The following is a 26,883-nucleotide window of genomic DNA, read 5'->3' as shown; positions in this document are numbered from 1 at the left end:
CCGGGTAGGGGGAAGAAGTTCTGTAACTTTTTTTTGCAAACCGGTAAACTAATCTTAAAAACAAACAAAAAGGCATTCCTGCTGCCACCCGCCTAGTCTAAAAGGCCACCTCAGGACATACTTTGGAGGATATTAGTCCAATTACCACCTTTTCCCTACATAGGGCTCCTGTGTTCTTAAACAAGGGGTGGCTAACCTATGGCCCTCCAGATGCGGTTAGACTCCAGCTCCCATCAGTGGCCAATAGCCAAGGAGAATGCAAGCTGGAGACCAGCCATGTATTGAGGGCCAAAGGTTAGCCACTTCTGCTCTAAACAGCTGTGGGAGAGGCAGATATTAAACTGGTGCAGCTTTCCCGAGAATGGAGATTCCGCAGTCTTGAGCAGAGCCTGCTCCACGAGGCATCTGGCGACTATACAGAAATCCAGCAGGAAGAGGGTCAGCGAAGGGGAAGAGCTTTGCCAACTGCAGCTGTTGAAGGCAGAGGAGCAGAGCCCAGGAAACAAGGTGGCAACAGCCATATCAGAGATAGGTGTTTGTGGAAAGAGTTGGTGTCTGTTTTGATTTTTCTGACAAGAAGTTGCTGATAAAGGCAGAAGTGCAGGCCTGGCTGTTTTCTCTGGCCAGTTAACAATCCTACCTACTTCTCTCCCTGTCTGCCCACCCCCCTGCCCCCCATCTTACCCCCCGGATCTAGACCCACAGGGCACTGCAGCAGGAAGCAGGAAGCCTCACAGGAGTGGTGCCTGCAGAGCCCCAGCCCCAGACGGCTTGAGTAAGTGAGCCAAGCAAGGCAATGCAGTCCTCTGGGGGACAGCTGCCCCACCTTGCCTCCCAGTCCATCTACACTGGTGGCCTCATAAGCACACTTTGCTCTGCATGGGGTTGCATTTTGCAGCTGCAGTCCTATGAATTTGGGAGGAAATCCCCTTTTGTGCAGGGAGGCCTACTTCTGAGTAAACAGGCCTTGGATGGTGCCTGTTGCTGCTCCTCCATATTGAACAGACCAGCAGCTGCCAGCTGCCTTTAATGCAGACAGGCCTGGAAACCATCTATGGTTACCCCCTCGGTGATAGGGAGCGACACTCTGCACATGCTCAAGGGCACATTGTTACTGCTTCACATACACCAGCAAGCAGGCTTTGGGGTCCCATTGCCATTGGATGGGGTTGCAGCTCAGTGGTGGAGGCCCCGCTTTGTGTGGAGACGGTGCCAGGGTCAATCATCGGCAGCATCACCAATGAAAAGAATCTTTCCTGCTCCACAAGGCTGAGAAAGGCTGGCCTCCCACTCCCAGAGAGGCCCTTGGCTGGGTGAGCCCGCGGCCTGACTTCCCATGCCACAGCTTCCTCCTCTGTTCGACAAAGACAACCTTCTCACAGCTGGCTACCTGCTCTGCAACACTTGCATGCATGGCACACGTTTGAAGAATCTGGGCCACCACCACCCCGTGATCTGTCCGAGTGGTGGTTGAACTGGGGAAAGAGGAGTGCGGAGGCTCAAAACTCAGATTGGGGACCCTGGTCCTCCCCCTCCCTCATCTAGACTACACGGCATTAGAGCGGCATGGTTGAAAAGTGGACAGGACTCCTGTCCCTTTAACTGATGTGTAGATGAAGAGATTTCGGCAGATGTAGCACTGAAAGGCTCAGAAGCAGTGCTGCCTGCCCTCTTCTCCCTTTGGCCACCCTATAAGGAGACCTGGTGGAAAACTCTCTGAACATGCTCAAAGGTGCTCTCTCTTTTCAGTGTTTATATATTGTTTCAAGGCAAGTGTTGCCAGCATTTTTAGGGACAGAGGATCCTGGACCTTTAACAGAATGTGGCGGGTAGAATGTCAACTTGTGCAGCCTCAATCCCTCCCATCACTGCATCTGTGTGCAGCTTCGCCTACTGATGTCTATCCTTTGCTGTTAAAGGCAGACCACACGCACACCGTTAAAAAAAGGTGGCATATCTGGTTCAAGCCGAGTTTCCTCTAGCTGCTGCCCTTTTAATTTAAAAAGGGTGTTGCTATGAAGGCATCAGGGAAAGTTATTTCTTTGCAGGTGGGAAGGAACGTTGATGTTTTTCTCTTTCTCTGGTTCCTTATTTTTGAAGCTGCTGTGGTAAGGTCTGGACCTAGTTTGCCCCAGATGGGAGCTTCTGGATTTAGTTTTGGGGACCGCTTAACGGGGATAAGGGATGAAATCTGAGATTTGCCCAGAAAAATGAGTCTGGTTTTACCCATCTGTTTTGCTTACCTTCATTTTTTTAGCCCTAAATTTCCTTCTGGATCAGCTTAGCAAAATATTTCTTGAGGTCCAGTAACTTATTATTTCCTGACTGACCGTGCGTGTCCTTCTCTGTGAATTGAGCCCTTAGTCAGTTTGGGGGGGGGACATGGGAGAAAAGGCCAGGTGTCTTAGAAAGCCCCATTCTAGGGCATTCCTAAACATGTCTCTTTATTTTGGAAAAGGCAGTCATATGAGGGAGGGGGCATTTTGTGAATACTTGGTATCATATGAGATAATGGAATGCATATTTTAACATTTAGAAGTCCAGGTTGCAGCTGAAATTTCAGGGTTTATTAAAAGTTTAATGAGTGTTTCTGGAGAGGATAATTATATGCTCCATGATTCTATGAAAAAGTAGATCAAGAAAAGAGTTTTCAGCAAAATGTAGAACGGAGCAGAAGGAACTTAATCTAAAGCAAATAAATCTACCAAAGCTATTAACTGGTGGGGGGTTTCCTGATGTTTGTTAGTTTTTCAAGTCATTCATGCCTGAGATCTGAATGGGTTTTTTAAAGCTGTTTCGTGTGTGTCCAGAACTCTCTCAGGGGATAGGCAGTTTGCAATCCTGTTCTAAGGAGTCGACCCTGCTCCTGTTCTTAGGGGTGAAGCCATAAACCAGTCTGGTCTGCTGATGGGAGTTGAGGGCCCCAAACTGGCAAAGGCTGCCGTGAACCCACTAGGCAATTCTTAGAGGGGCAAGTCAAGTGAGGGTTTGTGTGGGAAAGGCCCTCTGCATATGTTTGCTTGCCCCTAGGCATGACAACTGGTCCTGAAATCAAGTTTCAGTTGTACAATTGCTATTTAACACATCACCAATGAGGAAATGCATCCCGACAAAGAAGCTGCTTCAGAGCTGGGTAATGCTGCAGAGAACTGAACTAGATGGAAAGAGCTGGTCTTTCCCCTGGCAGACAAGTGGTCTCTGGCCAGCATTGAGTGAGTGTCAAACACTGGCACCCATTTCATGGACATGCTCTTCTGTGTGGATGCTGGAACCCATCGTCAGAGGCAGTTTGCTTCTGAATACACTAGGGCCCCACTCATACGGCAGGTTACGTTCCAGACCCCCGCCTAAAAGCGAAACCCACCAAAAAGCGGAACTCCTTCAATAAAATGGTGCCCGACGCCCGAAAAACACCGTAAAAGTGGAACAAGCACCGTATGAGTGGGGCCTTACTCTAATTTTAGCCGCCGCATTAGCAGAACGCCGAAAAGCGGGCCACCGAACAGCGGGGCCCTTCTGTATCTGTTGCTGGAAGCTGCAGGAGGGGAGAGTGCTTTTGTGTCTGGGTCCTGCTTGTGGGCTTCCTAGGGACATCTGGCTTGGCTGGTGCTGTGTGAACAGGATGCTGGATTGGGTGGGCCACTGGCCTGATCTAGCAGGCTCTTATGGATAATAGCTGGTGATCCCAAGAGGGGCCCGATTTCCCCATTCTGCATGTTGCTTGCAGCCTTTGGTGAAATGCTTCCAAAGCTCAGGACCAGCTCAAGCACAAGAGAAGCGGTTCCCTTCCTCTCTCACCCCCCCCCCATGCTGTTACTAATTTTGCAAAGTTGTGTTCTGGACTCAAAGTCTTGTCTCCATCCTCCATCCCATCCCCATTTGCAGACCTCTTGGTCACCCAACTGCCTGAGCTGCCCTCTATGGAGCTCTTCCGCCGAAAGCGCATCTGCTTAGTCTCTGCACCACCGCTGGTCTCCCCTGTGAAGAGGCACGCCTCCTGCCCTGCTGCCCCAAAGCCTCAAAGGAGCAGAGCCAAGGCTCAGCCGCAAGAGACGGGCTTCCTCCTCACAGATTTGTTCCAGACCAAGAGACTGCGGGCTGCTCCTTCCAGAGCACCAAAGGCGCTTAGCGGTGGTGGTGGCCCCTGGAGCCAGCCAGAGGGCAGAGTGGGGGAGAAGCGCCCCCTCCTGGGGGAGGACTGCAAAGGTAAGAACAAGGTAGGAAAGCCCAAGTTTAGAACCGTTGTCGCTCAGCAACTGGTGAAGAGTAGGCGGAAGTGCCCAGAAGTAGTTCAAATCCACGGGCAGGCCTGCCCTGCCAGGAAGGAGGTGGGTCGCACCTTTGGGACGCCGCAGGGCTCCACAGTAGAGCACCTCCTTTGCACACAGCAGGCCTGTGCAGGCAAAAGGTCTCGCTGGGGTAGAGGGTGCGGTGATGGGCGGTCTGGGCAGGACCCTTCTCTGCCCAGAGCAACAGCACGAGCAGGCATGGTGGGCCGCTGACTGCTAAGCCACGCTTCGGTGGCTCAAGTATGTGGCCAGGTTGCATTGCCCCCAGGAATTAATGACAGGAGCAAAGCCAGGCTCTGGTTCTGGCCCAAAAGAAACATTCCTCCTTGCTCCACAAGTGGTGACGACGAGTCAGAATAGTGTCTGGACTAAGAAGTGGGAGCCCCCTGTTATGGCTCTTGCACTCGGGGCTCCTCCCCATGGAGGAACAAGGGTAAGATCAGCCACTTTGGGGTCCTGGGAATGGAGGAGTGTTGCTGTGAGGGGCACCAGAAGAGGACCTCCCCGGTGCCCTTCCTCTCCAGGAGATGCCAGGTGGCAACACCTTGGGGCTTGCCTGCCACTGTGTGTTGCTGGCTGCCTTCAGCCCTCTGGGGATGAGGCAAACTGATGAGCTCAGCCATGGAAAGAGGGGCACCCTGGAGGGTTTTGTGTGTTGGCAACAGAGTTCTTGCAGAGCGACAGATGTTCTCCTCCTTGCTCCCTGCAGCAGCGGGAGCGGATGCCTCCAACCCTGAGGATGCCAGCCACTCTCCATCTCTTTCTCTGCCAGCGCCCGAGCTGGCCTCACCTGCTCCAGAGGAGCCCCCAAAGGCGATGCCCCCCTCGGCAGCAGTCCGGCTGTTGGGTTCATCACCATCGGATGCCCCAAAGCCTGTGACCCAACCACCATGGCAGGCTCTCCCTGCTGCCATGCAGGACCTCCCCAAGGCCGGGGCGATCCCCACCCCGCTGCAGCCAGCGCCCAGGTAACCTTCCAGGACCCCTTTTGGGCCTGGGACAAAGCAGGTGGAAGTTGCCTCGCTGCTTCAGCAGAAAAGGGGGGGAGGAAAGAGTTCTCCAGCCTTTCCCCAACTCGGCTTGGCTTGCAGGCATAGGTCCCCTAATCTTCCTGATTTCTTTCTCTCCTCTCCTGCAAATACTCACTTCTGGTGTTAGCAGGGCTTTGAAGCTTATTTTGTCAATGTCATATTCTAGCATCACCATGACATTTGGCAAGACTTCAAACCTAGCTTTTGAAAGGGGTACACACGCACACGCCCAGCCATTGCACTCCATAGGCAAGCCCCAGTCACCAGAGGGGAAGATCTTTAAGGCTACAGGTGAGCTTTGCATGCCTGGCCTTTCCCCCCCCAAGGGGAGGGGGTGCTCCCTGCCAGCCCTACCACCGCCCTTTTGTACACAGATCAAAGGTGGAAGAGCAAGTAGTAGCTACAGTGAGAGGTGCTTGGCCAGTAGCCTGGAAGGTGGGCAAGCAGGTTTCCCATATAGTTTGGAATGAGAGAATGTTTTGCTCCGTAATGTTTCTAGTCCTGAACCCCATTTTATGTGAAAGCTGCCCCACCTGAACTTTGTGGGGAGCCCACGTCATTGTCATAGGCCTTCAACGTGGTCAGGCCCTTTTCATAGCTACAGATGGACCAAAATTAGCCACTGGCGCCCAAAGGAGGTTGGCATATTCGGGGGGGGGTGTCCTGAGCCCCAGCCAGCCAGCAGGACAGCCAAGTGGACAGACCAACAACCCCAAAGCTCACTCTTGCTTCCTTTTAGAATGTTCTGGACAATCTTCGGGAACAGGGCCAAAGAAGCAGCCCAGCGGCAGAAGGAATCGAAATACGTCCAAACGCATGAGTGTGCAAATAGGTGTGGGAGGGAAGGGTCCTAGCCCTAGACCAGGGGTGAGCAACCTGTAGCCCTTTATATGTTGCTTGACTATTTCCCATCATCATCCCCGACTACCGCCCGCTGGGAGTTGGAGTCCAACAATATCTGGAGGGCTTGGTGAAGGTATGTGTGAGTGTTCCTTCTCTCTCTCTCTCTGGAATTGCTCTCGTAGTGAATTTCTGTGGCCTTGGGCTCAGTCTCTCTTCTTCCTCTCCTTGGCCAGAGCCCCTCTACCAAGAGTACTGGGTGAAGAGCCACAAGCCCCAGGGCCAGGCCTTCCGGGTGGATGCCAGCCTCTCCATTGCTGGCCTGCTCTCTTCCTCCTTGCTGAGTGCTGCCTCACATGCCTCCCAGCGCGATTACAGCTTCTCGTTATGGCAAGAGATCCCCGAGGTGAAGAGCCGGGGTCTGCTGGAGGGCATCACCCCACGGCAGCACCACTTGCAGGAGGTACCTGGAAGATGGGTGGTGGTGGTGGATGGACCTTCAAATCTGTGTGTGAGCCACTCAGTGGCAATACATATATAGGGCCACCAGTGCATCTGGCAGTTTTCGAGGAAAGGCTTCCATCCCGAAGAGCTTGCAGTCTGTCTGGGGAGGGAAAAGGGAGCAGGAGTTGACAAGGGAAGAGTATGCACTTCTGCCTTGAGCAGTGGACAGTGATTTATTTCAGCTACACATGCGTACTTGGGCTTAGTCCCGGTGAGGACTAGTGGGCTGTGCTGCCTGCCATGATCTGTGTATTAGATGCAGACCCTCATTGCCCTACCTAGCTGCAACCACAGTATAGCTGTCCTCTTCTGCTTGTGCATGGGTGTCCCCACCATAACAGAGAAGGGAGCAATCCACAACTGTGGACTAGCTGCCCTGGCTTCCACTTGGAACATGTGTTTTTGTCGGGGGGGGGGCGTAAGGAAGAGGAGGAGTTCTGCATGCTCAACCAGTCATTGTTCTGTTGTTCAAGGATCACACAGGAAATAAACATTGTAAGTGTTATCACCTGGAAATTTCCTACTATGATTGCTAGAGTAGAAACTGAGTGAATTGGGTGTTTGATGAGGAAGCTTTGCCAAACCTGAGGAGCTAAGCCTGAGCAACTTGAGTCTAAGATATTGCAAGAAGCAGGCCTTGCAAAATCGCTGACCTGAGCTGTCTAGTGGTTCATATTTCTGTGCAGTTTAACACAAAGATGGGTTGTGTTTCCAAAGTGTTCTGCTTTGGTCTAGCAAGCTGAGCTCCAAGGGATTTCCCATTTCTCAATAAGTTGGGGCTGGACATTAAGTGTGGGTGCCCATAACAAAAATCGAGAAGGTTGGGAGACCTAGCTAGGCTTGGTAACATTGCTTCCAACAAGGGCAGCTCCATTCTTGTGAGGTTTGGATCCACTTCTGATGCCTGTTTGCCTCTTTCCACGGCAGGCCATGTTTGAGGTGATCACCTCAGAGGCGTCCTACTTGCGCAGCCTCCTGGTGGCTGTTCTGCACTTCCAGATTCTCCAGCGCTGCGGGGGGTGCTCACCATGGCTGAGCTGCACCGCCTCTTCTCCAACCTGCCACAGGTCAAGGATGCCAGAGAAAGGTAATCAACACACCGGGAACATGGCAGGCAAATTCTGCTGGGCCTCATTGCCAGCCCACCCCCAGGTTGTTGGTTTAGAGAATTTCTACCTGGCCTTCAGCCAAAAGGCTCCCAGAGTGGCTTACATACAATCGATTAAAACAAGACAGTTCCTGCCTGGAGGCTTATGCTCTTAGAAAACATGATAGAAAAGGGAAAAGGGACAAGGAGGGAAAAGGAGAAATTGAACTAGGGCACCAATTGCTAACGTTAAATAGCTGTTCTTATAATGACCCGAAGGAATGGAAGCTGTCCAGGTTCAGCAAGCGCTTGATGGAGCAGAGTGATTTCTCCCTGGCTGCTAGACGATGGTTATGCATTGGCACCAAAGCAGGTGGGATTCTGGGTGCAGAGCCTGTAGACCAGAGTGTGCCTTCTGTGTGCACGATACATGCACGTGCCCCCTCTCTTGCTCTCCTGCCCCACGCAGGTTTCTCCTGGAGTTAGAGGAGCAGCTGGACCAAGATGTCTTCCTGCCTGGGCTGGGCAGTGTTGTCCTGAAGCACTGCCCTGCCTTCCGCCGCATCTACGTCCCTTATGTGACCAACCAGATGTACCAGGAGCAGCTCATGCAACAGCTGATGTGAGGAGTGCTGGGGGGGGGAGCTGCAGCAAAGGCAGTAAAAGTGGGGCTTGAGGGGGGGTGACAAGCGGCTGCTGCTGCTGCTGCTACTGCATAGCAGATTAAGTTTAAACCTCTCCAGAGCTAAGAGTGGAGCTTCCACGTCCCAAGGCATGCTATCAGCTTGTGGGCTCCCAGGAGGCATCTGGCTCTCCACTTTCAGAGACAGTATGTTGGGCTAGATGACCCTGTGGCCTACCCAAGAGGGATCACCTTCCGTTCTGTGGGGTTAAGCTCTGGACTTATTTAACTTAGGCGTATCAGCCATTGTCGGATGCCTTTCTGGCCTTAGGACGTGGGCCGCCTTGTGGATGCCTCCCCCAGCCAGCCTCTCACCCTCTCCTCTTCTCTCCTCTCCAGGCGGGAGAGCAGCCGCTTCCTCCAGGTTTTGCGCCGGCTGGAGCAGCAGCCCGTCTGCCAAAGGCAGCCCCTCAAGTCCTTCCTGGTGCCGCCCTTCCAGAGGGTCATCCGGCTCAAGATTCTGCTGGAGGTGGGGCAGATGTTTGGCTCTGGACTCCTAAGTCCTGTCTGGGAAATGCCCCTCCCCCTCTCCTGTGAGGCAGATGCTCAACTCCCACCTTTGCTTTCCTCTTTCCCTGTCAGAACATCCTGAGATTCGCTCCAGCAGACTCTGAGCTGGCCGTCTCTGTCCGGGCAGCCCACCAGGCTGTTGGGGAGGTAAGTCCGGGGCAGCCCAAGACCTCCTCCCTGTGCCTGGGGGGTGGCAGGAGCCTCTCTCTTCCTCATCTGTGGGCTGTGGATGTGGGCTGTGGGGGCTTCAGCACCCTGGCTGCTTTTCTCCCCAGAGAGATCCCACACCCCACACCTGCTACCTTTTCCCAGGTCGTCCATCAGTGTAACGAGAACATCCGGCTCATGAAACAGACGGAGGAACTGGTGATGCTGGAGAAGCTGATGGACTTTGCCAAAGTCAAGGTGAGCCTGGGGTGCCTTTTGCAAGGAGACAGGGTGCCCCCTCCTCATGGAGGCCCTTCTGAATAAAGGGTCTCCCCCAAAGGCCCCTTGTGTTGGGCAAAACCAGAGTATGGGGGGCCCTTTCATAACAGTATGCAGGGTGTGGGTGAAATACCTTCTCCCTCCTTGTACTACAAGAACTGGGGGACTGGAGGAATGTGAAGATGGGGTGAGGAAGGAGGTATGTCACCAGCTGTGATGGCTGAATGGTGCCTCCACCTATAGGGGCAGTCAACCTCTTAGCTGAGGTCAAAGAAGGCTTCATTCCTGCCCTGCTTGCAGACTTCCTGGAAGCATCTGATTGGCTACTGCTGGAACCAGGATACTGGAGTCTCACTATGGTCTGGCCCAGCCAGGCTGCTCCTTGCTTTCTGAGGCTTACGTACCTGGCCAGTGGAGTTGTCCTCACCCCTGTTGACAGTGGGGGATAGAATGTTCGTTGGCTTTCCTTCCATCACCCCTTTCAAATATCTTTTTGGGGTGCCCCCATAAGCCAGATGGGCCTTGAAATTTGGTCTGAGTCATGCCATCTCAGGCCTAGGCACCTGCTTTGCATTCAGAAGGTGGCTGGTTCAGTCCCCAGCAGCACCTCCGGTGGGAAAAGGGTCAAGCGGCTACGGGAGATGGGAAAGACCTTCCTCCACCTGAGACCACCCAAGAGGAGGAAATTCTGGGCTGCCTGGGCCAATGGAGCTGACTTAGCCTTCCGTGAGCTGGTGCCCACCAACAGTGTTGTACTACAACTTCCATCAGCCCCACCCAGGATGGACACATGAAGTTGTGGCTGATGGGAGCCGTAGTCCAACATTGCTAGGCGGGCCTGGCCTGGCAGCAGGCAGCTGCCTCGGGGATGGGGGGTGCAGCAGCATGGGGGGCCCCAATGGAGGGAGGGAGGGAGATGTGGCCCTCACCTGTGCCACTGTCTTTCTGGGGGAGACTAACAGGCCCCTCTTTCTGCCTCCAGCCCCTCCCGCTAATCAGTCGGGGCCGCTGGCTGGTTCGGGAAGGAGAGCTGTGCCAGGTGCTGGTCCAGGAAGCCTCCTTGAGCCACCGGCACTGAGTCAGCGTCCAGCCCCTTCACCTCCACCTCTTCAGTGACCTGCTGCTCCTCTCTTGGAGTGAGTAATGTCTTCCCAATCCCCGAGGGGGCCTGTCTGCTGCTGAGGGAGGGAGCATCATGGAGGCTGCTAGCCCACCTCCCCCTTCCCAGTGAAGGACTACGCCTGCAAGTGCCACATCAAGGCCGAGCTCTTCAAGGCGAAGCCCTTGGGGCTGCCCGACTGGAGCTTCCGTCTGTCCCTCACCCAGAACCACGCGGGGAATTGGGCTGAGCTCCTCCTCAAAGCAGCCAGCGAGTGAGTGTCCATGCAAGCGCATCGCCTGCACACGCTTGCCTGCCTGCCCGCTTGCTCTTGGGGCTGGGCTACAGAGGCCGCTATCCTCCAAATTCCACACTTCCAAAGTCCTGGATCAGAAGGGCATTATAGCCACCAATGTCTGCAATTGTCACCTTTTTATAGCCCACTTCCAGCGAAGTAGCTGTCGGGGCACTGAGGGGCAGTGCAGCCTCCGCACAGTGGCCTCCCTCTGGGCAAGGCGGCGTTTGCAAGCATGTGATTACGGGAAGTGGGCTTTTATGGTGGCGGTTTTACGGTGGCTGACTGCTGAACATGCCACCAGCACTGCAAAGCACCTGCTGAGACTTGTGGCATATCCAGCTGTACCCAGAAACACAGGAAGCCGACTTATAGAGTCCGACTGTTGGTCCACCTGGGCCAATACTGTCTACATGGACTGGCAGCAGCTCTCCCACGTTTCAGGCAGGGGTCTTCTCCCAGTCCTACCTAGAGATGTTGGGGATTGAACCTGGGGTTCAAAGCTGTGGCCCTTCCTCAATAGGTTGGAGGTGTGTTTCTGTTGCCCCTCCCCCCCCCCAAAAAAAGTGCTGGGCAGACAGTCCTGACTGTTTGGAAGGTTAGGGTATAACCGCTTTGGTCCTCCTAGGCAGAAGAGTGTGGCTTCTTTTGTTTTCTGTTCTTCTAGAAGGGATTTCAACAAAATATTTGAAAGAAATTCCCCATGGTAGGAGCTATGAGATAGGAACAGTCTCCCTCTCCTTCGCTGAAGGTCTTTAAGCAAAGGCTGGCTTTGTAGCAAGGATGTTGTGCTAGTGAATGCATCAGAAGCTGGTTGGGCCAGGTGACTTCTTGAGGTCCTGATTCCTCCCTCCGTGCCAAGGAATAGCAACTAATCCCCCCCCCCCGCCACAAACACACTTTGGCACAGGGGCAAACCAGACTGGGAAACAGAAGCTTAAACCCCTGCGGTGATGATGGCTGTAGGTGCTGATGTGAGTTTTGGAGTAAACCTCTTCCAGTTTACAGCCCAAGTGTGGATGCACCTCGTGCATTACTATCTTCCTCCTTTTCCTAGGGGCCAAAGACAGGAGTGGCTGTCGCTGCTAGGAGGCAACTGAGTTCATGAATCCCCAGGAGTCTGGATCATCCGGCGTGCTGGCTTGCAGGTTGCCCAGACAGCCTCTGGTGCCGAGCTTGGAGCTTCCTAACTGTGGGCCTCCAGGCACTTTTAGCAGAGCCTTGGGTCCATCTTTGGATGGGGTTGGCCCAGCTCAGAGCAGCCACCCAATGTCTAGTTGAAGGGTGGCTCTAAGCAGTACCCCCCCCGGCCAGCAATCTGTGGGGCTCCTTGTCCTGTCCTGTGCTCCAGGAAGTGCTTGTAAAAGATGCCAACTTCACCTCCAGACTCTCTCTTAGTCTGTTCCCCAGCTAACAGAGTTGTCCCACTCTGCTCAGTCTTGGTGTATTTGCCTGAAGAGTGGGAGGCAAGCCAGAAGACTCTAGTTCCTTTGTTCCTCAAGAGCAGCCCAAAACGTGAGGTGTTGAGGTGGTCTCACTGCCACCCACGTGGCATTGGGGAAGATGGCAGGTCTGGAGCCCAGCACGGGCCTTGCTTGCAAGAAACAACGCAGGGAATGGCCTCCTGCTTCCTGACAGTCGCACCGTCTGCTGATCAAGGCAATATAGCCAAAATGATTCTATAAAACCAGCAGGACTTAATAAGGCTGTGGTGGTCTCAGCTGCCTTCCTGCCACCATCTTTACCTCTTTCCTGGGGCCGGTTCTCTCTCCCCGTGCCCCCAGACAGAGACTGTGGCACCCCCTGAGTGCGAGGTTGAGACCACACGCATGCTGCTTTTGGAAGATGCAGGTGCCAGGCACTGCACAGTTTGAATTACTGGCTTTACCTCCTTATTTTATCTTCTCTTTCCCTTCCCGCTGCAAAAGGACCTTGGAAACTATAGTCCCACGGGAGTCCAGTTTTAAAAAGCATTCCTCTCATCCTCTGCCTAGAAGAGAACTGCGGTTCCCAGGATGCCTTGGTTGTGAGTCACAGCGATATGGGTTCGAAATGTACTTTAAAGGCATTATCAAGACAGGCCTTGAGCGGCAAAGATAATTTTAAACCTGGGTTGGGGGGTATTCATACATTTCTGGGCCAGGTTCTCTGGCATCTGTGGTTTCTGCATTTTGAGGGGGTGCTTCTGGGCCCCCTCCCCTTGCTTAAAAATAAAATATCAACCATACTGATTTATGTGGTTTCCTTTCTTGTTTTTTAAAAGCTGGTAGCATTTGGCCCCTTAGTCCCAGAGCTGGAAGGCAAGAAGGTTAAAAAAATGGAGTGTCAGGATTGGGCCTTCTTCCTAAATGTGCTTCTTGTTGCTCAGAAGAAACACAAGGAGAGCCTGTCAGATCAGGCCAAAGGGGCCCATCTAGTCCAGGTGCCCCACTGAGAAGCCCCAAAGCAGGCCGTGAGACCGAGCACGCTCTCCTCCGCACCCTACCCACCCCACAGTATTCCAGCAACTGGTATAAACTCTGGGTGGGTGTTCAGCTTGTCGTCCCTTTCGTGAGCACTGGAGGGCAGCAGAGTGCCGCTCTGTGACATGACATCTGAATTCCCTGCTGGGGAATCTCTGCCCTTGTTCCAGCTTCTATAAAATACGTATTACAATCGCTAATGCTGTCATCCGTGCTTAAAACAAGTCTGCAGGGTCTTTGGTATGTGTGTGAAACTTGTGGTCTCAATTTCTTTTTTGTAGTAGGCAAAATTCTTCTGTGGGCTGTCCTTGGAGGGCTGTGGGGGTGGTGGTGGTTGTGCTTTGGGGGGAGATATGAGGGTCTCACAGAGGAGCGGGAGGGGGAGACCCTGAAGACTAGATCCCTTGTAAGGAGGATCACATCACTGCAACACATGCCAGTCCATTACTAGTCCCATCATTGCCACCCTTACATAACTACTCATGCACTTCCTCACTCCTGTATCTACAGCTCTCCTCTAATTATATTTACTTCCCAGTCTTAAAAAAATATCATAATAATGAGGGAGGCAGAAAAAAGGGGCGGGGCAGGGCAGAGCAGGCTCCTCTCTTCCGTACCCACTCAGTTGCTCCTGCCAGGCGCTGGTGGCGTTGTTTTCTCTGGCTTCTGCCAGGAGCACCAGGCCTGGTGCCAGTTTGCCAAAATCAAGGCATGGGGTGGAGGGGGGCTCTTGGCATGAGAGTGCCACCCACTGCAACCTCTGCCTTTTAGTTGCCACTGGAAACTGGCACCCAGAGGCCTTGCTGGACACAAGCAGCACAAACCTCTAATCAGGCATGAATTATGACAGTAGGATTGTGTGATTTGAGAGACAGAACATTTATGGGCTCCTGCTGGGAGGAAGGGCAGGATATAAATCAAATAATAAATCAAATAATAAATAAATAAATAAATAATCATGGGGCCAAAGCACTAAACACACAGATTATCCATACTGACGTCAACAAAATTGGGCATGGCGTGGAGAAACTCGGGGATACCCAAGCCTTGAAGAATCAGTACAGACAACAGGAACACATTTTTCACACAGTGCAAGGGACGTGCTAGAATTCTGCTAGAATCCAAATTGGATTTGGTACTGAATTTTTCATTAATTCACTTATTCTCGATCACTGAGGATCAGATTTTAATGCAGCAAATTTCTTTTAAAAAAAACTGCCTCTAAAACATCAATTTCAAGAAGGATAATTCATTGTTGTTTCATTTTAAAATATTGATATTTCCTTCACAATATATTGTTAAAGGAAATATTGATATTAATATCAATACTTTTCTGAGTGAAGAAAACCCCACGGATTGGTAAAAGCAGTACATAGAAGATAAGGAATGAATTAGAATCGATACCAGCCTGTTTGGTTTTGGAATACTTTCGACCAATGGATCCCATCCTTCCACAGCACACAATTAAACTATGGTGTTTGCTCCCAAATTAAGTAGTGAAGGCTTTACAAGAGACGCGCCATTCCCACCCGCCTGCCCCCGTTCCTCTGGGCAGCAGTGCCCAAGTGCTGCAAACTACATGTGCTGTGGGTCTCTTGTATTCGGTTCTTGTTTGGCTTTCTGATCAGTGCATTTGTGTGTCCCTAGAAAGAGAAGCTTCTTTAAAAGATAGTTACTAAGCTCAGAGTGCAATGCTGCAGTGGCCTCAGATGCAAAGTCTGTGTCTCCTCCTAGCTCCATGCTGCCTGCCACTGTCTCCTTTCAAGGGCTTTTGGAGTTAATCATTAGCTGACTAGCAGGCAAAGAGCAGGTGACTTCTGTTTAAGGAGTCTGCTGAGCTATGTCTTCTGGTCCTTCCCTTTGCGTTGCTGGCCCCTAGAGAACACAGAGAGGCCAGGCAGGGTAGTGGCTGTAGCTCAGGGACAGAGCCCATGATGTGCACATAGAAGATCCCTCCCTGGCAGCATCTCCAGATAGGGCTGGGCAAGACTCCTGCCTGAAATCCTGGAGAGCTGCTGGCAGTCACTGCAGGCCAGGAATGGGGAGCCTGTGGGGGGCCCTCCAGATGTTGTTTGATTCCAGCCCCCAACAGCCCCAACCAGCATGGCCAGTGGTCCAGCATCACGGGAGGCATAGCCCAGCAACACGTGGAGGACCACAGATGGTCCCTATTCCTGAACCAGATGGATTAAAGCCCTGATTTGGAATAAGGGGGCTTCCTCTCTCTCTCTCTCTCTCTCTCTCTCTCTCTCTCTCTGTGTGTGTGTGTGTGTTTCCCTCTGTAGGTTCTGGCTTGGCTCATTCACATGAGTCATTTGCAGCCATTTCCTTCCCTTCAGTGCTGGGGTTCAAACTGGGTGGGTGGAGCTTCAAATTAGACGAGGACAGCTGTGGCCACAGTCCTGCCTTGTGGCTGGCGACCTGGGCTGGCACATCCACTCCCTTCCCACCAAGCTGAGGTCTGTGCCCATGATCCAATCCACGCAACAGGCGGGTATTCAGGGTGGCAGAGAGAGTTGATCTCCTGGGCTGCACAGTCCCCTTTGGGAAGGGCCCTGGTGCAGCGGTGAGTGTAGGTGCTTCACAGGCAGACGCTCCCAGATCTAATCCCCAACAGCATCTCCAGATAGAGCTTGGGAAAGACGTCTGCCTGAAACCCTGGAGAGCTGCTGCCAACCAATGCAGGCAATATTGCGCTAGAGAGACCCCAGCGGTCTGACTCGGATAAGGCATCTCGCGTTTGGCAGTTCTCCTTGGGCAGAGCAGCCAGCAGTGGCCAAGCGGAGTCGTTGTCTAAGCAACCCAACCAGTCTCCTGGGATGCACATAACTTTTTGGGAGCTGAGTAAGCATCAGGGGAATTTGGAATGGGCGTAGGATCAGGTGAAGCTGCCTCAGACCAATGGCCCATTCAGCCCACCCAGCAGATCCCCAAAGCCACAAGCCGGGAAAGTCATCCCCATCCACTGCCACTCGAGAGCCCGGACGGGACTGCCGCCTGCTGCACACACCGCAGGTGCTGTGCCCCGGCCCCTCTGGAGGGATGGTCTGCTGCAGTTGCTCGGGGTGGCCCCCCAGGGAGGGCAGCTGAAACAACCCACTCGTGCTCCCTGCTGAGGGGCAGCAGGTTACCTCCCATTTAGGGAATGGATGTTGCCTCCTTTTGATGTTGTGAGCATTCGAGGAACTGGGGACGGCGAGTGTTTCTGTGGCTCGTTGCCATGCATATTTTTGCAGCTAAACAATCATCCCGGCCTGTCCCCGTTGGGAAAGTAACATCCGCTGGATGAACGGCTTCCTTAAGCCTCCCATCCATCTTCATCGCATTCTCTGCAAGATAATTGCAACAGTTGTTCTGGCTGACAAGTGGAAGGAATGTGGCGGACCCGTAACAGCAGGGAGAGGGGAACCTTGATGGACACGCCTTTGATTTTATGGGGGAGGCAAACAGTCCTGACTTTGATCTTGAATGAGGGGTTGGCTGCAGGCCAAAGCCCTCAGATTGGTCCTGTGAGAAACAAGAATTGCGTACGGGCCCTCCAACTCATTTCTGCTTACATCCATGGAACACAGAGCAGGTGAGAGAAGCTGCAAAGGGGCCCTTGCAGGGGAAATGGTTTTTCAGATGACTTGCACAAGCAAGCCAAGCTGTAGAAGGGATAGTTACTGGCCAATGCGACCTGGAAAAATATATTTCTTATAGAGCCTCAAACAGAGATATCAATTGGAGCAAAACCCATCCTCAAGATCATAACTAGAGCAAAGCCTAGCAACCTGTATCCAACACAGTGGCTAGTCTGACATTTTCCAGGAAATTCAAAAGCAGAGTGTGAAGGGAAGAGAGGCCCTTCCCCTGTCAGTTTTCCCCTGTGATACTTGGGGACTCAGACATATACTACACCTGAACATGAAGGTTCCATGTTTAATTTTCTCATTGTTGAAGTTTGTTCACGTTGTTCATAGTCTGCTTTTCTTCTGTGGAGCGTTGGACAGCATACAGGGGGTTCCCATCTCCCAGACCTGTTGAGCTTCTGAAAGGGGGTGGCGTCTTCTGCCCTGGACATCTCTGCCATGGATTGCCTAATTCTTTCTTTCTTTCAAGCCCTCTAACTTTAATGTCCATCACTGGGGGCAGTGAATTCCACAAAGGAACTATGTATCAAACCCACTGATCACTCCAAATTGGGCACATCTCCACGTCACCCAACATTTGTGCCTCTGGCTGTGGTACCTCCTTACGGCCCAGAGAGGACTGTGGGGCGGCCCAGGACATAAGCCACGGTCCAGTGATAGACCACCGACTGTGCACACAAAAGGACCCAGAGGCCATCATGTTAGTGTCTCCAGAGAAGAGCTGGGAAAGGCTCCCGGCCTCACACCATGAACGGCCACTGCCAGTCAGTGCAGACAACATTGGGATAGATGGACCAATGGTCTGGCTCGGTATGAGGAGGTTTTCTACATTCCTAAGCTTGGAAGAAGGAGGAAAGACATCTTTTTTTAAAAAAAGCTCCCAGCAGAGGAATCCAGAAGAGAAACTGCCCAGTCTTCCTCCTAGCTGCCCCAGCTCCAGCGTGGATCATGTCCTGTCAAGGCCCAGAAGGCCACAGTAAGGGAATATCTTTCAGAGGCGCAAGAGCTTCACACGGAGGGCAGGAAGGCAGTCCTTCTTATCTAAGGTATGTTTCCCAGGGCAGATGCGTATTCACCCTGGTATTTCTAGCTCAGGCTCAACTTGCTTCCCTCAGCATAGTTCACACACCCCCTTCTGCAAATAGCTGTTTCCAGCCTGGCCAATCTCACCCTCTGGGACACACCTGTCCTAACAAAAGGCCTGGAACAGACCAGGAGGGATGGGGCAAGATGTTGACTTCCTCTGGGCTCTACAGGGTGGAGTTTTCCCCCTTGTTGTGCTAGAAAGTCAGTCTCTTTCTCCTCCAACTCCATCCCCAACTGGGCAGGTAAGTTCTCATCTGTTCACATTTCTGCTGAGAAAGGCCAATGGGCAAGATGGTATCTTGACAGGTGACTTTTGCAAGCTTCTGAGCTGTTCTCTGGGTCAAAGTTCAGGAGAGGAAAGCTGGAAGGCTCTCTTAATGGTCTAATCCCACATTGGGAGACCTAATAGTTACAATATCCCCTGCCTTTGCATCTCCTTTTTCCTTGTGGGAAAATATTATTTTTTAATTCCTTTTTGCTGACGTGACAAGTGTAAATGACAATGATTTGGGGCCAGGTAGGAATTTCTCCCCAAACCTCTCTCTGCATATATGTGCATCCATGCCCATATGGACATACACGCAGGGGTTACGGGGCGCTTGAGCTCAGGCTTCCCCATGGCACAAGGGTTGGCTCCAGCTATGTGCACTGAGATCTTCATGCAGGCCTAACAGCTGCCTGTGGTTGGCATGGATTGACTGTTGTGGAGGAGCAGCAGGAGAGCTAAACTGAGGCTTGTCAACTGATCACAAATATTCAGTGATGCTTTTAACAGCAGCCTTTTTGTGCAGAAATCAGAGAGCGAGGTACCAATTCAAGATGTTTCATCTGCTAAAGTCTGCATCAGGGTGGACATAAAATGCATTTTGGTGCCTGGGAGTGCTCCACCTGGTGCATAGAACATGAACCTGGCCCAGCCCTGCTTTGCCCACCTGGGTAATAAAGGTGCAACAATATATATTAAAAATCTAACTGGCTACCCTTTTGTGAAACCCAGCATTGGGTGCCTGGGGCCACTGGTTCACTCTGTGTAGCCATGGGTCCAGCTCTGAGCAGCAAATTGAGCTACTGTGAAAGAAAGAGCCACTATGATGCTGCTGGCCAGCCTAGCTGGGCTTGGCAGATCCCACAGGCTTCTTGTGTGTGACCCCTCTATGATTCTGTGCCCCATGCCTTGCAGCACAAGGAGGCCACCTCCCTCCCCCCCGCCCCCCGGAAAAACAGGGCCAGGGCAATTCTCTCCCTTAGCAAGGCTATCCAACAGTCCGCCTGAAGAGTTGCGTCCTAGTGTTACAGTAAGTCATGTTCTAATAGAACTAGTTTGCAAAACTGGGCGCCTTTCTATACTGGTTTGGCAAAAGGCAAGTTTCCCAATTGGTTGATTGCAAAGCGGGGCTGCCTGTTCCCCCAGGCAGGTAACATGCCGGTTTCCAGTGTGGCCTTGTTCCAAGAGGTGAGAAAGGCAGGCATGATTGATGGGAAGAAGAGTCACTCTGGGGGAAATCCAAGAGGAAGGAGGAGAAAGAGAAGGAGGAAGAAGAAGAAAAAGAGTGCTTGGGTGTGTAGGCAGACGCACGGAAGAACCAAGGCCTTCAGCAGCCGGCCCTGAGCTTCAGTGGAGTGACTCTGGAGTCAGCAGAGAGTAAGCCCAGCCCAGCCTCCTTCCTGTTTCCTTTGGAGTCCCTTCCCTCCGTTTGGTTTCAATGAGGTCTCTGCTGAAGAACCCCAATTCTGCCCAGGGTCTGCTTTATATTTTTCACCCAAAATTGGAAAACTGCATATATCAGAAATGGGCATTGTGCCTGTAAATCTGTGTCCATCTTGTGTGTCCTTGACCAAGCATTGGGGTGCCCCCTGCCGGGTCTCAAAGCTACCGGGGTCAGCCTCTCCCTAACTCTTAGCCGTCCGTGGCTTGAGAGGAAAGGCACTCTGCCCATGATCATGAGCATGGAAGAGGGTACCTCTGAGCATGTGGCCATGTGCTGGCCCATCCCTTGGGCCTCTGGGATTCGAGAGCCCCTCTCCTTTGGGAGATCGTGCCTGGGCCCCTCTTCCAGGCACGCCAAAGCCATCTGAGAGGGCAGGATGGGCACCTCTTTATTAAAGGCACTGCCGTTTAGAGCTGTGGAACAGCCTGTTGTTGGTGAAATCTATACTTGGCAACCTGAGACTGCAAGAGAACCACCACAAGTACCTTGGCAGCTGCCCAGCCCATCCTCCCCTTTAATCCCTTGCCAACAGGGCTAGATGGGGCGGGGGGAGAGGCTGGGCTGCCATTCCTCCTTTTCCCGCCTTGCCCTCCAAAGTTTGTGAAAGCGATTCAGCACATATTCAAGCTGGACGCCCGCCTGATTGGTACCAGCAGGACTCCTATTGCTGTGATACACAAGATGCAGTCTTGTTGTGGTTGTGGTTGTTGTGGAGTTGCTTTCTTTGCAAACCAAAGCGATTTACAAGAAGAAGATTAAAACCAATTATAACAAACCCATTAAAACAACAAACACAACTCAACCTAAAAACAGATCAGTACAAATAAAGACAGGTCTTGCAAGGCCTGCCGCATTAAAAGAGGCCACTGATACCTAAAGCCCTTCAAATTAAGGGCCAAAAGCCTATGAATAAACAATAATGGCTCCAGGCATATCTCCCTGGGGAGAGCATTCCACAAGTGGGGAGCCACCACGGAAAAGGGCTGTTCTTGTGTTGCCACCCCTTGGAGGCGGCACACAGAGAGGGGCCTTGGATGAAGAAGCATGGGCAGAGCGCCACCTTTCCTTCACCGCTGTCTGCAGCTGACTTATCCGCTATCTCACAGGAGAGACCTGTAGGCCACAGGAAGTGGTTTCCTGAGGGATGCCTTCCTGCTTCCCTGCAACGGAAAGAGACCTGGCCCAGGTGCACAAAAACCACCGGACAGTTTGTGGCAGAAGCTCCTCCAAGTGAGTAGGGTTCCCAGCCCTGTCTGGGGTTGCTGCCAGGGACGGAGCTGGCCGCCTCGCTCGGCCCGGCCTCAGGACCACAGGGGGTGGCTCCGTCCTGAATCTGCACCTTGCTCCATCTGGCCTGGGGTTCTCTACCTGGCGCGGCAGTGTTCCCTCTCTCTGCTTCCGCCTGGGGATACAGAAGGAGCACAGACCGCATCAGTCCTGTGGTCCTCCAGCTCAGCATCCTCTGACTGACAGGGGCTCCTCAGGGCTTCAGGCACGCCATTCCCAGCCCTTCCTGCACACGCCTGGGATTCTGCCTGGGACACAGGAGGGCCCCTCCTCAATTGCTTCTGGAACAGTTCCCCACCCATTTGGAGGACAGACGGGAGCTCTACCACTATGGCCCTTCTCACATGTGGCCCCTGGAAGTTTACACAGAAGGGATTGTGGCCCTTGGGCTGCAAAAGGCTCCCCACCCCTGACGTCTATCCAATAGCGCAGTGCAGGATCCCTTCGTGTGAGTCGCAGCCAGGCCTCCCCCTTGCATTTTCTCCCTCGCTCTGCCCCCCAACCCCCGGGTCCCCTTGCAGCAGGCTGTGTAAAAACATATCTCTTTCTTTGAACAGGCTGTGTTGCATTTTAAGGGGGCTAACATGAGGGGTGATGTAACATTTCATTGCTGCGTGATGAAGTTTGACGTTGTGCTTTTCTACGTTTTGCAAGCTGCTTTGAGCCTTTTTGAAAACATCTGAAGAGAAAAGTGTGTCGTTCTGATGTGAGATTGGGGCTCCCATTTGCCTGTTCCCATGCTAGGGTGCTGTTTGCACTGCTCTGCCCCAGAGGCAGCTGCTTCCCAACTAGACCAGGGCCTTCTCTCACCCTCTCCATCAGCCACGGCCTTCCTGCCTCCGTCCTTCCTGCGGCTTAAACCGGAGCCTTCTCATCCGACTGCTGTTTTTCGGGCCCTTGACCTCTGAACTTCCTGTTTGCGTTGCTAAGGCCTGTCTCCAGGGCTGGCTGAAAAGGAAGCGCCAATCTCATCAGGCCCGGACAATAATGCAGCCAGGCTACTTGCTTCCATCCTTGGCTCAGGGCCACTCTGGGAACTGGCTCTGCCATTCCGCTCTAAAGCCCCTGTGGCTTTGGGCACTTTGCCACCCTGACAAAAAACAGGAGCTTGGGCTTCATATGGGACTTCCCAGCCTCTGTGCCCCCCTTGCTCTCGTCTTTGCTCCTTTGGCACTTGCCCTTCCCACTCTGTCCGGGCCACTGCCATGGGGAAAGGGCTTTAAAAAAAACCCCGTATCAGGGTGTCCTCTTCATATGGATTGCTCAGATTGGTAGTACCTACATCCGGAATTGGGGTGGAACATTGTATGTCTGACCATTTATCCATTTTAACCCACACACACGTGTGCGCTATGGAGACACTCCTAGGCACACTTACTTGGGAGGCAGCCCCACTGAAAACAGGGAGTATACTTCTGTCCTGAATAAGTGGGTATTGGACTGTGTCATCAGAGAATTATAGAATCACAGATTTCAAAAGGTTGTCCAAGGCATGAAATCTGCTGCGACAGGATCCCTGACTGCTGGCCACCCAGCCTCTCCTTTAACAACTCCAAGGAAGGGGAGTCCTGCACCTTCTGAGGCTGTCTCTTCCCTGATGTATGTCTAAAACTGAATCACCCGTAAATGGGGGGGGGAGGGATGTTTGTGGGGACCTTCCCCCATCCCAGAACAGCAAACCATAATACATTTGCCAGCCCAGAATACATGATTCTTGTGTGCCTCATTTACATGACCAAATCTTCTGTGTGTGCTTCCAGACTGTTGATATTTTTAGGTATTTTTACGCAAATTCAGGCTGCGCAATTAAAGACTGGACTTTTGCTATAAGGAAAGCGACGGGAAAATGCGCTGGACAGTGTGGGATGGCATTTGCGTGACACAAAATCTTATAACCTGTCCACAAACAAATCAGAATGAATTCTCAACAAGTAGCTGATGTCATCTAACCTCCTTGCAAACGATCCAGGCTGAATGTTCAGTAAACAGGTTGTCTGGATCTGATACAACTCCCTTGTTCATGAACTCTGACAAGACACAAGATACTCACTCCCCATACTACAGCTGAGAGCCCCCTTTTCCCCCATAAGATGAAAGACTGGAAAACATCCATCCTTTTAGGGTGGTTAGAAAGGGGAGACGCTGTCAAGCAATCTTAGTTACATGGCCCCCCAGAGTGCACCCCCCCTCCCCGATCTGTTTTCTGAAGTTGGGATGCCTGCCGTTAACTTCTGAAACGGGAGGAAGTGGCAATATCAGGAGTGCCTCCCCAGCACCCTCGCCCTTCATCAGCACCAGCAGGGCCTGGGCAGGATGCTCCGCAGGTGACAGGGCGCCCTTCCCACTGACTCAGGCAATGCTGTCTGCTGTCTCATCCCACAATGCACCGCTGCACTTCCCTTCCTTAGCAACCAGCCGCCTCTTGCAAACATAAGCAGGGAAGAAGCAGAGTCCACCTCACTGAGCCCTTGGAACCTGACACGCCTTGGGAAGGAATGTGCACTGCTTTCTTGGCCTGTGTGTACTGGAGGAGGAAGCGGACGGGGCATGTGCTAAAAATGACAAACCGCTCCTGGTCTGTTCATCCTCAGGGTTCTGGGTGTATGAGTGTTGTTCCCCACCGCCCACCCCCGCTGCTTTTCTCCACATCAGACACCGGTACAATTTTACATGGCACTGCAAGAATTATCAAAAAGTAAATAACATTCTTCCTACTTTGGTGTAGCTTGCACAAAATGAAAATGTGCAGCCGGCGACTTTTGCCCCCAGCTCACACTACTCCTTCCTTCCTGTGCGCTTCCACCCCCACCTGCTCTCACGGCTTTAAGAGGACCCAGAGAAGAAGCAGCTGACACGTTGGGGGCTGATGGGAGCAGCAGCCCCAAACACCTGCAGGGCCCCGCTGCGACTGGTGCTGCCTGCCCTCTCCTTCCCTCTGGTCACAGTGATCACAATGGATCTGACGGATGGCAAAGATGCCGCAATCCAGACGTTTCCACTCGCTCTGCTTGCCTCACCCCGCTGAACTTGCCTTCTTCTCCCTGGAGCTGTTTCGGGGTGGCCTCTGCGAGTTTGCACAGTGGCTTTTGCTGAGCCATAAAACAATACCGAGAAGGCAAAATGAGCTCCGCTTCTCTAAATGCAATTGCAAATATTTATATTTTAATGCAAAATTTTTCAACATTGTTTCCCAGCAAAAAAAATTTTTAAGCAAACAAAGTTTGGGTTAAACATTTACAAGTGTGCTCAATTGTTGCAGTTGCCAAGGAAAACATGATACTCTGGAGGCCTAAAAATGCTCCAAACAAGGCCAGATGTAACCACATGAGCTCTTTGGCTGATTTATCAAACGTAGAATTAATAATAAGCAGGCATCATGCCACACCCACCCCTGGCAAATGCTGCTATCTCCTTCATTTACAGAGATCACTCTTGGGCAAATGCGATTGTTTGAGGACTAGGAAGCTCTCGAGATCTTGCTGGACTCCAGCTCCCACCAGGCCTAGCGAGCCCATGATCAAGGACGATGGGAGATGGAGTCCAGCAACATCTGGAGAATGAAAGGTCTTCCCTTCTCATTTTATAGATTTAAAAATACACCTGTCTGATCCACAATCGGTGCAAAGATCAAGAGAAAACAAGATATATAGGGCCCATTCACGGGACATTTACTTATGGAAAGCCCCACCACAATACTGGTAGCCATGGAAGAGCGGCACTCTGCCCCTCAAATTAAACAGTCCCTGTTGCACAAGCCTCCAGTTGGCCAGGACTCAGAGGACCCCCACCTGCCCACTCCTTCCTGAAACATCAAAGCCACACATCACTGGAAATAACAAGTTTGCACTTATAATAGCAAAAATTAACACAGGGGGGAAAGGATTGCAGTTAACCTTAAACCACAATGCTGCATATTGTGTTGAGGTGTGTAGCCAGATGTAAATCCAAGCATCACCTCTTTGCCAGGGGAGGGGAGAGTGGGAGGAGGCTTTCTGCATGTGAAAAAGAAGGGTGGGGGCAATCTTAACCTCCACCAGCGCTTTCCCTCCTCCTGTCACACCTTCATGCCCCCCAGCTGAGCTCTGTCTTTGTGGATGTTGAATGAGCAAGGAAATAGCCCTCACCCGGTGCCACTCCAGCTCCTCCCCAACCGAGGCCTGTTTGCTGCCAGAGCCATTAATAAGGACACTTCCTGGCCTCCCTCTTGTCAAAAGGGGCCCCTTAATGGTTATACAAGGGGGTGGGATGCGCTCCTCTTCTACGTCCTCTTTTGAAGAACGCCAAGCTTGTAAAAACGTTCACCTCCCAGGCTTCTGTCACAGCAGAATTTCAAAGTTCTGCTTGTTAGCTGAAGCAAAACAAAAGGCTCTGCCAGCCAGGCACCCACCCACCGAAGGAAGTGAGTTGGCATGGGTGGGGTGGGGGGCCCTGACAGAATTGGAATGCTGAGTGGGCAGGTCCCACTATATGCATGAGGAGTGCACACCAGAAACCCAGGGGGGCTCAGTGGGAGAAGACCGGGTGCTGAAAGGGGGTCAGGAAGGGGACCTGTGCATTCAGTGGGGGGGGTTATGTCCAAAGGGGTGTCAAGGAAGGATTGGGGTCTCATGGCTTGATCCAAAGAGGAAGTCCTGGGATCCTCTTCAACCTCACAATGTCAGGGGTGGAGGGATGCCATCCTCTGGCAATGCCCTGGTGCCTGTAACCATATCAACCAACTGAGTGACCAGCTGGCTCTCCCCATTCAAAACACGGACTCTGATGCAAGCCACACCGATGGCCTTAACCCACTTCCCCCCAACAGGCCTAAGGCACCAGGTGCCACCCTTAGTAGGTCCCGGAAAGGAACCACATGGAGATAACTCATCCTGGCATGCAGGGTTACATTTGGGTGGCCATGAGCTGGCTCCATGCATGTGGGGATGCCAAGGGAGAGTCTCTCAGTATTCGCCCACTGGTCCCTTCCCTCTTTGGTTCAGTCATAGGCTGGACCCTGCCCAGGTCACTGCTGAAGGAATTCGACATCTCCAAGAGCTCCTTAGTGGGGGGGCTTTTGAAGTGCTCCTTTTCACACACCAATAAATCCCAGAAAACTGCAGGGGAGTGTAATGTGTTAAACAGTAGTTGTGAAGTGACAGACAGGACAGTGCAGGCATGAAATGCTGTTGAAAGGAGTCTGTCTTTGGAGAAAGTGGGGCCAGGCCAGGACATGCGTGTCTGAAACTGGCTTCACTGTCGATCAGGCTGAGAATTGTAAAGAGCTGGAGATGACTTAAGAGTATGGATGGCTGAATATGACCATCTCAGCTTCTCCCACATTCTCCTTTTCCCAGTCTTCAGTTCTCCATAAAAGTCATTAAAATTTATGAGCATTTTTGTGTGAATTTATCCTAATATACATTTTCAGCCATTTTACCTAATATACACATTTTTGCAAAACAATTTCATAGAATCATAGAATCCTAAAACAGTAGAGTTGCAAGGGGCCTATAAGGCCATCGAGTCCAATCCTCTGCTCAATGCCAGAATCCAAACTAAACCACACCCAACAGGTGGGTGTCCACCTGCCGACTATAATTTCCCCTACTACAGTATAATGCATGTTTGTATGTTATTTTCACCTGGAGTGTAGTCGTCCAGGGTCTTGAGGGGTCTTAGACCCTGCACTTTTTTTGGAGTAGGGTCTCAGCAGAGTCCCTGTGTCTCCAGCATCCTATGAAACAATAGCATGAAAGAGAAGTGTTTTAGTCACTGAGAAGACTCTTCTCAGCAGCTAACACACTCCCCTTTTGTGCTAAGTGGCTCCTAGGGATGTCTGTTGTTGTGGGAGAAGGTTTAAAAAGGATCTCATTCTAAACCCAGCAGCAAAAAAGGGGAGGGCATGGCTGTGACTAACGTGAAGGGACCCTGCACTTCTGAATTTGCCACTACACGACTGATTTTC

The 26,883-nt window shown here is 52.1% G+C and overlaps 1 protein-coding gene across 4 annotated transcripts; it reads left to right on the top strand.

The window, feature by feature from the left end:
* Window positions 1-2,048: 2,048 nt before the first annotated feature.
* On the top strand, window positions 2,049-12,939 carry LOC133372411 (rho guanine nucleotide exchange factor 19-like). Of its 4 annotated transcripts, XM_061600970.1 has the most exons (11): window positions 2,085-4,206; window positions 4,999-5,257; window positions 6,060-6,296; window positions 6,397-6,623; window positions 7,592-7,751; window positions 8,221-8,373; window positions 8,773-8,902; window positions 9,016-9,090; window positions 9,256-9,348; window positions 10,352-10,505; window positions 11,821-12,939. In XM_061600970.1, exons 5-10 carry the CDS (start codon window positions 7,693-7,695, stop codon window positions 10,445-10,447), a joined length of 606 nt encoding a protein of 201 aa, XP_061456954.1. In that variant the 5' UTR covers window positions 2,085-4,206; window positions 4,999-5,257; window positions 6,060-6,296; window positions 6,397-6,623; window positions 7,592-7,692; the 3' UTR covers window positions 10,448-10,505; window positions 11,821-12,939. The 4 variants fall into 4 exon arrangements, with proteins under 4 accessions (XP_061456953.1, XP_061456954.1, XP_061456956.1 ...); XM_061600972.1 differs by lacking the exon at window positions 10,352-10,505 and having other exon boundaries at window positions 12,692-12,939; XM_061600971.1 differs by lacking the exon at window positions 10,352-10,505.
* The last annotated feature ends 13,944 nt before the right edge of the window (window positions 12,940-26,883 follow it).

This window comes from Rhineura floridana, chromosome 18 (assembly GCF_030035675.1).
Source record: "Rhineura floridana isolate rRhiFlo1 chromosome 18, rRhiFlo1.hap2, whole genome shotgun sequence".
NCBI lineage: Eukaryota > Metazoa > Chordata > Lepidosauria > Squamata > Rhineuridae > Rhineura > Rhineura floridana.
This window is presented reverse-complemented; position numbering and strand designations above follow the sequence as displayed.

Coding starts and splice junctions, on each gene's coding strand:
- LOC133372411 (XM_061600969.1), top strand. CDS start 3,921: ATGGAGCTCTTCCGCCGAAAGCGCATCTGCTTAGTCTCTGCACCACCG. Junction 4,207..4,998: donor CCTGGGGGAGGACTGCAAAG/GTAAGAACAAGG, acceptor TGCTCCCTGCAG/CAGCGGGAGCGGATGCCTCC. Junction 5,258..6,059: donor CCGCTGCAGCCAGCGCCCAG/GTAACCTTCCAG, acceptor GCTTCCTTTTAG/AATGTTCTGGACAATCTTCG.